Source organism: Aphelocoma coerulescens, unplaced genomic scaffold, assembly GCF_041296385.1.
Source record: "Aphelocoma coerulescens isolate FSJ_1873_10779 unplaced genomic scaffold, UR_Acoe_1.0 HiC_scaffold_46, whole genome shotgun sequence".
NCBI lineage: Eukaryota > Metazoa > Chordata > Aves > Passeriformes > Corvidae > Aphelocoma > Aphelocoma coerulescens.
This window is the reverse complement of record NW_027183804.1, coordinates 2208480-2220261: the sequence shown is the minus strand read 5'-3', so window position 1 is coordinate 2220261 and position 11782 is coordinate 2208480. Positions and strand designations below refer to the sequence as shown.

Here is an 11782-nt window from a genome sequence, read left to right as displayed (position 1 = left end):
ATCTGAGCAAATGAATGGGCTATTGAAAGAGCAGTGGAGAAACCTGGGAGATGGACACCTGTCCTGGTGGAGAACCCATCTCACTGATGCACTGCACATCCTTAACAATAGGCCCATCAGGGACATGGACACAAAGTCAGGGGACGGCGCTCAGAGTCAAAGTATATCATGATTTGGTCAGAGAAACATGGTCTCTTGACACCTCCCTAAGTAAGGGAAGCTCCCAAAGATGGGGACATGATGAACGGCCACCTGAGAGAGTTCTACAACATTATGGACCGGCTCCATGGAGCCCTAGCCAATTGGTGCCAGGGGCCAGAGAACCTGCCTATCATCTGAATTGGATAAGAAGACTGCAAGCTGTCTCAGAGATAATAACTAACCAGAGGGCTGCCGCCCCTGACCTTATGGCCGACCAATCCACGCAAACGCGGAATGCGATTTTCCAGCATCGCGGGGTTTTAGACTACCGGCAGAAGAAGGAGGAGTTTGCAGGAAAGAAAATGAATCCAACTGTCGCTTACAAATTGATGACAATGGAAAAGTAGGAAAACAGACAACTTGGGAGATGAGAAAATTAGCCCATGTACCAACCCAGACATGGGAATGTTGGGAACCAGATATATTCTTGTGGCTGCCAGGGAGTCTGTGGCTCAAAGGGGCCCTTTCTCCTTTCCCTTTGTGCAGCTGCTACCTTCTTCTTTATTCCTTGTTTCATTCCTTGTATTGTACCACTCATCCAGCACAGAGTACAGGGAAGGCAGCTCGCAGCTACACCTCAAGATCAACCAACCCTATGTGCAACAACTGCAGAGGCCGTCTGACAGCCGTGATTCATCCTGTAAGTCAGAGGAGCGACTGATGTGCTGAGGCCTGAGCAGCAGGCCTCAGCCGGAGCTGACCTACAAGATGAACCCTGGCCAATCTGTGACTAACACCCTCAGTATTATTTAGCTAAAAACAGATGACAAAGATGCTTCTGCTAGCCATTTAACGCCAAATGGGCTGCTTTAGAAACTTTCCCATAACCGTGTACAGTTATCTGCAAGAAATGGATAATATAGGAAACTTTCCCCAGCTGACATGAATAAAGGTTTGTTTGCAGGGTGTTTGAGGGGAAACCCTCCCAGGCAAGGCCTGGGCACTGGCCAAGCTGTGGCCCCTGCTGGTTGCAAAGTGTGCCATCAGATCCAGGTGTTTCCGGACTAAAAACTCAATCAAGTTACTTGGACTTCCTGATTTGGGCCTATAAAAGCTGGAGCCATGTTAGGGGCAAATTTGGAGGCCTCACATACAGGTAGATGCACCCATAGGATTCTCCCAATTGACGGGAAGGGTTCTCCAGATCCTTGCTGTGAAACGGGGCTCCCCAACGGCTGCAGATCTGGATGATGGTAAGGTATTTAGGCAGTTGGTGATGCATCTTTCTAAATCACTCTCCTTTCTCTTGGATAGTAATAATTAGGTGCATTACCTTGCTTATTTTTGCTTGTTGCTAAATCCAAGCCCCTAGTTTTACTGAATGTATCGTTTTACGTTTGAGGTTCCTTAATTTCACAGTAAAATAAGAGCATTCTTTCCAGTGCTGTCTGTGTCCTTTAAATCGCCTCTGCCCCTTGGCAGAACAACAGGAGGCCCCTGAGGGGCTGGGGTGGTGGGAAGGCCCGAGGAAGTGGCTGTCAGAGGCCATAAGCAGCCTCCAGGCAGCCGCCTCGTTCCTGCCGCCCGGCTGCTCTGGCGCTTCCCCGAAGCATCTCCCAGGCCTGCGGCAGAAGCCCTCAAGGCCGGGCCTCAGCAGGAGGGTGGGGAGCACCCCGAGGTGCCGAGGCTGGGCTGGCTGGGGACAAGGAGGGCGGGGGGGCCCTGCTGGGGCACGGCCCCTGGCTGCTGCCAAGAAGGGGCGGTGGGCAGAGGCAGGGCTGGCGGCCAGCCCGGGCCCCCGCGGCTGCCCAGGCCACGGGGCTGTGACCGAGGCCCCCCTGGCACAGAGCTCTGGGCCCGCACAGCTGCTGCCACCATGGGGAGGGCGGCGATGTCTCCTCGAGCAGGGCTGCCGAGTCGCTGCTGCCGAAACAGCTCTGGACGCCACAGAAACAGCACCAGAGCGTGCACAGGAACAGCAGGAGCCCCAGTGCCGGCACCAGCTCAACAAGGCATCCGCACCAGCCGGGACGCCAAACGGGGCCATACTGTGGGCACAGCTGCACGTGGCTTGGCAAAAGGCTCCAGCAGAATTGGCCACAATGGCTTCCTCTTGCCTTGCCGGCCTCACAGCGACGCTTGGCAGCTTCAGCTGCAGCCTGTGCCCCTGACTGACTTCAGTGGCCGTGCTTGAGGGCAGACTCGCCTTCCACAGTCAGGCGTCCCAAGGCAGCGGCATTGGTGCCATCGTGAGAGAGAGACTCTGATGGGACACAAGCCCTGCACTGCAGGTGCCATCCCTCTCCTGCATGCAGGCCCCTTAAAGACACGTACATGAGCTTCCAAATGAAATCCTGGACTTGTTTGGAACAAAGGAAGATGCAGCTGGCACTAAAGAAAAGCAGGGAGTGCTGGCAGACGTTCGGGGGCGGAGGGAAGCACTTTGCTGTGTGCAGAGGAGATGGCCCGGTTCACAAGCTCAGGCTTTGCTGCCAGAGGATCCTGCTTTGCTCTTGCTGGAGGCCATTCCCTACCAGTGCATGGCCCTCCATTGTTCCTGCATCACGACTGCTGGACCTGTGTGTCCCGAGTCCATGTGACAGCAGAAAAGGGTGGGACCTGTGTGCTTCCAGCACCTGTCTTGGCTGCTCCTTCAGGGTGCTGGCACCATCATCAGAGACACAGAACAGCTTCTCCTCCCACAGCTATCCCTATCCTCTGCACTTCCCCAGGTGTCTCCTTTGATGTTCCCTGGGGAACCTCCCTGTTTGTGGCCGTCCATTGCCCTGCTCAGCAGGGACGCAGTTGTGTTTGGACGTGAGCTGCCACAGCCAGACACACAGCAACAGGAATGTTGAATATCAGAGGCTGGGACAATTCTTTCATTTCCAGAACGCAAGAAAGACAGAAAAGCACAAGGAAACGTCACAGTGTCTCTGTAGAATCTCTTTGCCCTGTGAAACTCAGCAGCTGATGCTGTTCTGGTGCTACTGCTAATCCCTTCCATGAAAAAATTCACTCCAGGAAGGAGCAACATCTCCTGTCGGATACCAAGTGCTGCCCCCAGTCACTCCAGGTGCTCCTGCCAACAGCCCCCTGTAGGAAGGAGCACAGACCCCAATGCACCTTGGCTTTGGCTGCCCTCTGGCAGAGAAGCCCCCGGGGGCACAGGTTTCTGGGGCAGGAGATGGGCACCAGCGCTGCCAGGGCTCGGGGGGCGGCAGGTCTGCTTCGGAGGGGACTCTGCCACCCCTGCTGATTTCAGCGCTCCCCGGGCCCCAGGGGTCAGAGCAGCATTCGCACCCTGGCCCACACGTTCCTTGTCTGTGTCACAGCCCCGGCTTTAGGATGGCCACCGGCCGGGACGTGTCCCAAGGAGGCCGTGCCAGCTTCTGTGGAAGACCCCGAGCCCTTCCCGCGGCGGCTGCGGCGGCAGCCGTGGGGGCTCCTGGTGCTGCCCTGAGCCCGCAGAGCAGGGGAGCGTTTGCTTATGGCTGGAGCCGATGCTAAAGTTCCTGTCGGGCTGCCTTAGACACTTGGGGCAAGGCATTCCTTCCAACCTGGGCCACTTGGGGTGGGCTGGGGGCGGCCCCAGGGCAGCTGGGGTGTGTGCAAGGGCCCTTTGTGACGCGGCGCAGCACGGTCACCGTGGGATGGAACGGGACAGGATGTCCCAGGGCCCTTTGTGACACGTGCTGACATTGGGGCTGGCGGCGAAGCGGCCACGCCACAGTGCTCGGAGCACGCGACGGGACAGGACGGGACAGAGCGGTGCCGTGAGGAGCCCCCACACAGCGCACTCGTTCCTCGCTGACCCGGAGCTTTTCCGAGGCGTTATTCCTGCAGGTGACCTCGAGGCCAGACCACAGGACTTGGTGACCTGTGGCCTTCTCGAGGCTTCTCTTTTGCAGGTGACCTCGAGGGCAGACCGTGGGACTTGGTGCCCCGGAGCTTTTCCGAGGCATCTCCCATCCCTGTGGCCGGTGCCCTCAAGGCCAGACCGTTGGCTTTGCTGACCACAATCCTTGACGAGGAGTCTCCTGTCCTTGTGGCAAGAGCCCTCTGAGACCAGAGTGCAGGACTTGCTGTCCTGTAGCCTTCCTGAGGCTTCTCTGCTGCTGGTGCCTTCAAGGCACAAGTGCAGGACTTGTTCACTCAGAGCTTTCCCCAGGCATCTCTCTTGAAGGTGCCCTCGAGGCCAGACTGTGGCATGGCGGGCAGATTCCGTGGCCTGTTCAAAGTGTTCAGGGGGAAAAAAGGCCCTGCAGCTGCCCCAGCACAACAGCCCGAAGAGCTGGAGCAGTTCCAGCCACAGCAGGATGGTGAGTGACAGAGCTGGGCCACAGGGCTGATGGCAGCAGCCAGCTTGGTGCCTCCCATCCCATCCCATCCCATCCCATCCCATCCCATCCCATCCCATCCCATCCCATCCCATCCCATCCCATCCCTGGAGAACAGGCCCATGGATAGGACGGAAGAGGGGCCAGGCCAGACCCCCCGCAGCAGCCGTGCTCCATCCCCTGGGCATCCCGGGGCTGTCCCTGCCTGGGGAGCGCAGGGCTGGGCTGCGTTCTCCGGCCTCTCCCGCAGCCCCTCAGCTCTGGCTGCGCTCCCTCTTTGCCAGATGCAGCCCTGGACCGGACACAAGAGCAGGACCGTGCCCACGGCCACTTCCGGAGAAGAACAGCGCAGGTACCTGCAGCCATCCCCACCTGGGCTGGGCCTGCTGTCGCTGCTCAGCCGAGCACCGCGCCTGGAGCACCCCTTGGAACATCCCTCTCTTCCCTGTCCTCTGTTCTCCTGCAGATGTTCCGGAAGTTCATCCGCATTCGGCGTGGAAAGACCAGCACCACAGCAACTGAGGGCACAGCTGAGCCTGACTCTGGGCTGACCGAGCTCCAGGCAGAGCCTGGTGTCAGCACAGATTCACCTGAGTGCTCAGAAGACTCTGACAGTCCCATGAATGATCACACGGCGAAGACTCTCATGGCAGGGACTGAGGACATGGGAGGGACTGAGGATATGGCAGTGACAAAGGACACGGCAGGGACTGAGGACATGGGAGGGACTGAGGATATGGCAGTGACTGAGGACATGGCAGTGACTGAGGATATGGGAGGGACTGAGGATATGGCAGTGACAAAGGACATGGCAGGGACTGAGGACATGGGAGGGACTGAGGATATGGCAGTGACAAAGGACATGGCAGGGACTGAGGACATGGGAGGGACTGAGGATATGGCAGTGACAAAGGACATGGCAGGGACTGAGGACGTGGCAGGGACTGAGGACATGGCCATCACAAACACCGACACCAGAGAGACTCAGGGCATCGCAAATCCTGACACCACGCCCACTCCCACTGGGATTCATGCTCCCGAACTGGATTTTTTTGAAGAGAGTGCTGTTTCTCCTCAGCAGCAGGTAAGCAGCCTGGGGCCAGGGCTGGACACTCCAAGGATCGTGTGCCCCCTCAAGCCACGGCTTCTGGGCCCCCTCAGCTTTTGAGACCAGAGCAGTGAGTTGAGAAGGGAAGCATTTCTTGGGGGCGGCTGGGGAAGTTGCTCCCTTGGACAGTGCTCCGAGTCTTCCCCATGCCTCCTCCAGGTGCCAGCCATGGTGAGGAACATTCACCAGAGACTCGGGTTCCATGTCACTGTGGATGCCAGGCTGCCCATTAACCTTCTGAGGCTGGCTGAAGAGCACCCCGCTGATGTGGTGCTGACCCTCCTGCGCTGTGCCCCATCGTGCGACAGGTACGGGGCCCAGCTGCCTTGAGAGCTCAGGGCTCACCAGCCCTTAGGGCCCATTGCCCTGTGCCGCCTGTCCTATGGGGTCTGCCAGACAGGCGGAGAGCTCCAGGACCCTCGGGCCCCTCTGTTTCCTGAGCCTGCTGCCATGCTCCCTCCCTGCCCCTCAGGGCACTGGGGCTCTGTCACCTGGGCCCCCACAGCTGCACAGGGCATGGTACTGTGACTGAGACGCCCCTGACTCAGAGCTCCGATCCCACAGAGCTGCCACAATGATGTGGAGACTCATAGGCTTGTCAGGCAGCACACTGGAGAAGGTGCTGCCAACACTGCTCTGTGTGATGGAGGACTGGCCTCTGCACAGCATGTCCACCTCTGATGGGGACGACACACCTGTCCTTGCCCTGGCTGTGAGTTTCTGGAACTGGCCTTTGTTCACCCCCAAGCTGCCGCTCCAGCAGCTCTCCATCCTCTCCCTGCCTCAGGCGCTGGGTGAAACCTGGGCTAGGGGCAGGCTCAGGGGGGCATCAGTCCTGGTGCTCCCCCTGCGTCTCCCCTCGGGCCCTGCCACATGGACAGCTCGGCACTGAGCGCTGTCTCGGGCTGCTTCTTTTGCAGGCAACTCTGGCGCTGTGGGTGATTGTCCAGGTGCCTCGGTGCCACGAGGCAATGAACCTTTACTCCTCCCGCATCTTTGTGGCTCTGCTCTCCCATGTTGTCATCACCACACAGCAGACGCCAGAGGAAGTTGATCACTTCTGGAGAGCGTGCCGGGAGGAACACGGCCTTCCCACCAACCCCAACAGGTCCCAGTCCTCCTGTCCTTCCCATGCCCTTGTGGCCAGCACCAGTGCTCCCAGTGTGACCTGGGCTTTGCTCTGCACACAGGTTTGCAGTGCAGGCCATGAAGGCTCTGCTCTGTCAACTGCGCTGTGACAATGAGGTGGTGGCTGTGGAGCGCAAGCGTGGCTGGGACACGCTGCTGTGTGCTGACACCCAGCACTATGCAGTGGGTCTGCTGGCCAGGTGAGACCCCCTTCTCCCCACTGCCCCCGGCACTTGTGCCCTGTGCCCGAGGTGCCCCACATCGTCCTTGTGGCCATGGGCCAGAGGGCCTGGTCAATGAGGGATGGCCAAGGGCACTGGAAAAGGCTGGAGAAGGGTGCTCAGGAGCAGCCACCTCCCAGAGCACCCACATCCCCTGCAGGGATGCTGGGGAAAGACCAGACCTCTGTGAGTCAGTCCTGGGAGATGTTTGCCCCTCACATCAGGGTCTTGGTGCGTTTTTTCCTCTGCCAGAGAGATGCGCCAGGTCTTGATGCCTTTGTGTTCCCGCATCACACTCCACCTGCTCAGGCTGCTCAGCAGGGAGGAGCCACGCTGGGATCTGCCCTTCCTGGCATTCCTTGTGGAGGTGAGCCTGACGGCCAGCGCTTCCTCGCTGAGCTGCCTCCCGCCTCTCTGCCCTCTCGTAGCCGCAGCTGCCTGGGACGGTGCCCGCGCCCTGCGCTGCTGCCTGGGCCCAGCCCTGGGTGGTTCCGGGCTCCTGCCGGCCGGCTCCCCTGTCACTGCCCTGTGCCTTTCAGGTCCTCGAGTGCCTGGACTTGAGGGAATGCGGTGACAGTGTCCTGGAGATGATGTCCAGGTACCTGCTGAGCGAGTGCAGGCAGAGATGTCGCCTGGCACTCAGAGGCCTCGTGGTGCTCAGCAAGGATCCTGCGATGGTGAGAAGGCGGCAGCGGCTGAAGCTGCGCTGGGGAAAGCAGTCACATGGGCTTGGCTGGGCTTCAGGAGCTGAGGCAGCTGCTCCCAGCTCTCCTGCCTCCCGGCTCAGCTGCCCCAGTGCTTCGGGACAGGCCTTTGGCCTCCGGGCCCTGCGGCAGCAGGGTGGGCTTGCAGGGCCAGGGTGGTGTAGGCAGTGCAGCCGTTCATGGCTTCACAGCACAGCCTTGTGTTCCACACAGGCCAGAAGGATGGGCAGCCTGTCCCAACGGCTGGTGGAGCTGCTGGATGATGCAGACGGAGAGGTGGTCAGGATGTCCCTCTCTGTGTTCATGAATGTGCTGGAGAACAAAGACATCCTGGTATCCAGCACCACCGCCCCGAAACTGGCTGAGGCGCTCCTGCCACTCTTTGCAAATGTAAGGCTCTGTGCCCCAGCCATAGGCACTGGGTGCTGCCCAGAAATGCTGTGCCTTTTGCATTTTCAGGCTTTTGCCTAGGTGGGCCTGGAGTAGTTTGATGCCTTTTCCTGGTCTTAAAATCAAGAGTCAAACACGCTTAGAAGGGAGAAAGGGCTTTTACCTCTGTATTTATTATAAGGATCCTTAGGTGCACCACGCCCACGTGGAATGGGCCGAAATGCGCCCCGCAATGCACACACACGATAGATTGGGTATAACATTATAGATCTTACTAATTAGCATATCTATCAAAGATTCCCCAGTGAGAGGCTCAATTGAGCCCCCCTTCCCAAGGAACCTTCCCCCTCAATGGTCCTATCTTAGTTGACAAAATGTGTTCTGGAGAGGACCTTGGTGTCTGGCGTTTCTAAGATGTTTAGTCTCCTAGCTTAACAAAATAAGTCTAAGAATGTAGGCTAAAAAACACTAAGAATACAAAAAGCTATAAAAAGGTATATAAACAGGGTATGAAAGAAAAGGCAAAAAACTCATCATGACATCAAGTTGGTTTCCTTTCCTCCAGGACAACAGCCATGTGCAGCTGCTCTCCATTCACCTCTTCTCCAAGGTGATGGAGTTGGTAGTGGAGGAGGGAAAAAAGCCCCTGAAGACGATTGTGAACCAGAGCCTTTACCCACTTTTAATCTATGGGGATGATGAGAACTGGCGTGTGGCAAAGGTAAGGTTTTGTGGGATGCTGCTGCATCCCTGCGAGGGGGCTCGGCTGCCTCCAGCCCTGGCGCCTCCCGGGCTGCAGCCTCCTCCCAGCCTTGGCACAGGGACACGAGTCCTGTGCCCTGGGCCGTGGTGCCATCTCTGGGTCTCTGCTGCTCTCCAGGCTTCTCGCGAAACACTGATTTGTGCAGCCAAGTTCCTGAAGAGGACAGATCTCGAGCAGCTGCTGAAGAAGAACCAGAGGTTGAAGTTTGCCGAGTGCCTGGTAAGGACTGCCTGGAAGCCCAAGCTGAGCCTGGAGAAGCCCCCTGCCCCTGGTGCCCAGTGTGGGGTTGGCTGCGGTGCTGCACCAGGAGCGCCAGCCTGCGCCCCACACGCCGCTCCCTTGCCTGGGCTCTTCTCCAGGCTCCTGTGGCCCCGAGCCGGCTGCCGATGGAGCCCCGGCCCCGCTGGGCCGTGGCACGGGGCGGCACCGCGGCTCCCCGGGCAGCAGCCGGCCCTCGGCCCCCTCCAGAGCCCGGCGCCAGCGGCTGCTGGCCGGGCCTCGGGGCCGTGCGGGCAGGGGAGGCCAGGGCTGGGCGCAGAGAGCCCGGCCAAGGGCTGAGCCCGCGCCAACCCTTCCCTCCTGGCGCTCTCTGCAGCTGGCAGCGGACAGGAGCCGAGCGGCCGAGCTCCTGCACCAGGCCCTGCCGTTCGTGGGCAGCCCACAGGAGTCCCTGCGGGAGGCGGCCGCCAGGTTCATGGGTGAGCCACGAGCCCGGGGCCCCTCCCCGCCCCGCCGCAGCTCGGCCCCAGCCCCGGCTGCTGCCCCGGCAGCGGCATCCGGGCCCGGGGCCGTGCAGCCCCGCCTGCCCTCGGGGCCGCTGCCGCCCTCTCGCAGCCGTGCCCTCGGGCGTCAGGATGCGGCACGGGCCCGGGCTGAGCCCTGCCGGGGCAGGAGAGCGAGTGGCCACGGGGCTGGCAGCGCCGCTGCGAGGGAGCTGTGCCGCGGGGCCGTGACCGCCTCTGTGCTCCCAGCGACTGCCAGGGTGCTCTTGAGGGGGCAGAAGGAAGAGCTCCAGGTCCTCAGTGAGGGTGAGTGAGGGCAGCGGGCTGTCAGCGGGGGCTGGCGGGGGCGAGCTGCAATGCCTGGCTCGGGAGCTGCAATCCCTGCCCTGGCTGTGGGGGCTTTGCTCCATGTGTGGACTCGGGGTGAAGTGGGCAGAGCACAGAGAGGTTTCAGGGACACGGTGGGGAGCTCCATGGCCAGCACCTTCTGGCTGATCTCCTTGGCCCCTGCTGTCTTCTGGCCATGGCAGGAGCTGGGTGAGATGGCCCTGGCAGGAAGGTCTGCTTGGATTCCCGCAGATCCAGGCTCTGACCGTGGCTCTGTTCCTGTCTCTTCCAGCCCTTCAAGCCCTGAGGAGAGATGACAGCCCTTCCCAGACAAACATCGTAGTTCAGGAAATATTCAACAAAAGAGCTGCAGAACTACGTTCATCTGCTGGCTCAGAACCAGAGTCCCTTTAAGACCTCCAGATATCCTGCAAGATGAGACCATCTGGAGACAGAGTAGAGCAGCTGGACCTCCAGGCACAGCTGATGCTGGTCACAGCTGAGCCTGTGGAAAGCTCCCATAGCTCCTGCCCTCCCTCCCTTTTGACAGCTCCATCCCTCCAGCCCTCAGACCCTGCCCATCCCCTTTTTTCCTCCCAGCTCATCCCCTTCGCTTCGCCTCCTATTAATAAACAGTTTGGCTTCTTCACTTGATCTGCATCTCTGTGGTGCTGAAGCGGCGCAAAACCTGAGCCCTGGGACACACAGGCCTCTCCTGCCGCTCTCTTCCGTGCTATTACTGCAACCCTAGGGTATATCACAATGTCCCTCAGCCGTAGGGAGGAGGAGAGAAGATCCAGCAGGCAGGAATTGTGCAGCAAGATTGATTTATTTAATTATTTTACAAACTCTTTCATAAACTTTTTTCTTCATAGTCTAATTGGACAAAGGATCAGCCACCCCTTGGGGTGATTGGCTAAAATCCTAAAGCATCCATTGTCAAAATATTTTTCTACTGTACTATAAACAAGACTTTTCAAGGCTGCAGGTGTTTGGTTGTTTACATAACTCTGCTGCCTCTTCTGTGAGAGAGAAAAGTCTCTCACGGGCTTAGAAAATAGCAAGAAAATCCTTGCTAGCAGCATTTTTGTATCCACACCATGCCATATTTTATGCAGAGACACAGAGGAACGAGGGCAGCTCAGGCTGGAAAGGTCCCTGTCCTGAAGGTCCAGTTCCACAACACTGTGGAGTCAGAGGTCTTGCTGAGCACCCCAAAGGCCCTGGATTTTAGAACAGCCAACAGGAGTATGCTCCGGAGGCAGCTGTGAGGGATTCCGTGGCAAGCCTCCACAGAGGGCAAAGGAGCTTGGAATGCTGGAAGCTTTCAAGAGCAGCTTCCTGAAAGCACAGCAGTGCTCCATCCCTGCACGGGATCAGGGAGAGGGCAGAACCAGAGACCATCCGGGCTTAACAGTGGCCTCTGGGTGTTTGCCTACGAGCAAACGAAGCAGCAGCACAGTGGCCGAGACTCGGACGCGCGACCATCCCGGTGTCCGGAGCGCTGTCAGGCAGTGTTGGGATCCTGGGGGCGGTTCTGGTCTCCACAAGTGTGGAATTGCAGCCCCTCCTGATGCCTTGAGAGGCCACCTAAAAACAGAGGCTAGACCAGAATAAGGGAATAAAGGTAGGTATTTATTTGAAAGGCCTTCAAAGGTACATCCAGGGTAGCCAGAGGCTACTGCCAAGAGGGACCCCAAGATGGACAACAGGTCACGAGTTCTTCACAGTTTTGTAAGTTTGGTTCATTTGCATATGTGCCAGTTTGGCCAAATTTAGAAATATATCCTCTGAGAGAAGGCACAACCACCCCTCCCCTGAACCTGGTTCAGGAAGAAATAAGTTTTCCTCAAAGGAAAGTGAAGGAGATAAAAACTATTTCTTTAACGAACACACGGGAAAAGGAAAATAATGCTAAATAATACAATCTTTCAGTGT

General features: G+C 58.5%; 1 protein-coding gene across 1 annotated transcript; it reads left to right on the top strand.

The window, feature by feature from the left end:
• The first annotated feature begins 4351 nt into the window (after positions 1–4351).
• On the top strand, positions 4352–10480 carry LOC138101732 (maestro heat-like repeat-containing protein family member 7). Its single transcript, XM_068999514.1, has 16 exons — positions 4352–4463; positions 4766–4833; positions 4948–5130; positions 5413–5565; positions 5749–5897; positions 6154–6301; positions 6510–6697; positions 6780–6917; positions 7191–7305; positions 7478–7615; positions 7856–8032; positions 8598–8753; positions 8913–9014; positions 9391–9493; positions 9767–9823; positions 10137–10480. The coding sequence occupies exons 1-16, from the start codon at positions 4352–4354 to the stop codon at positions 10256–10258; spliced, it is 2109 nt and encodes a 702-aa protein (XP_068855615.1). The 3' UTR covers positions 10259–10480.
• The last annotated feature ends 1302 nt before the right edge of the window (positions 10481–11782 follow it).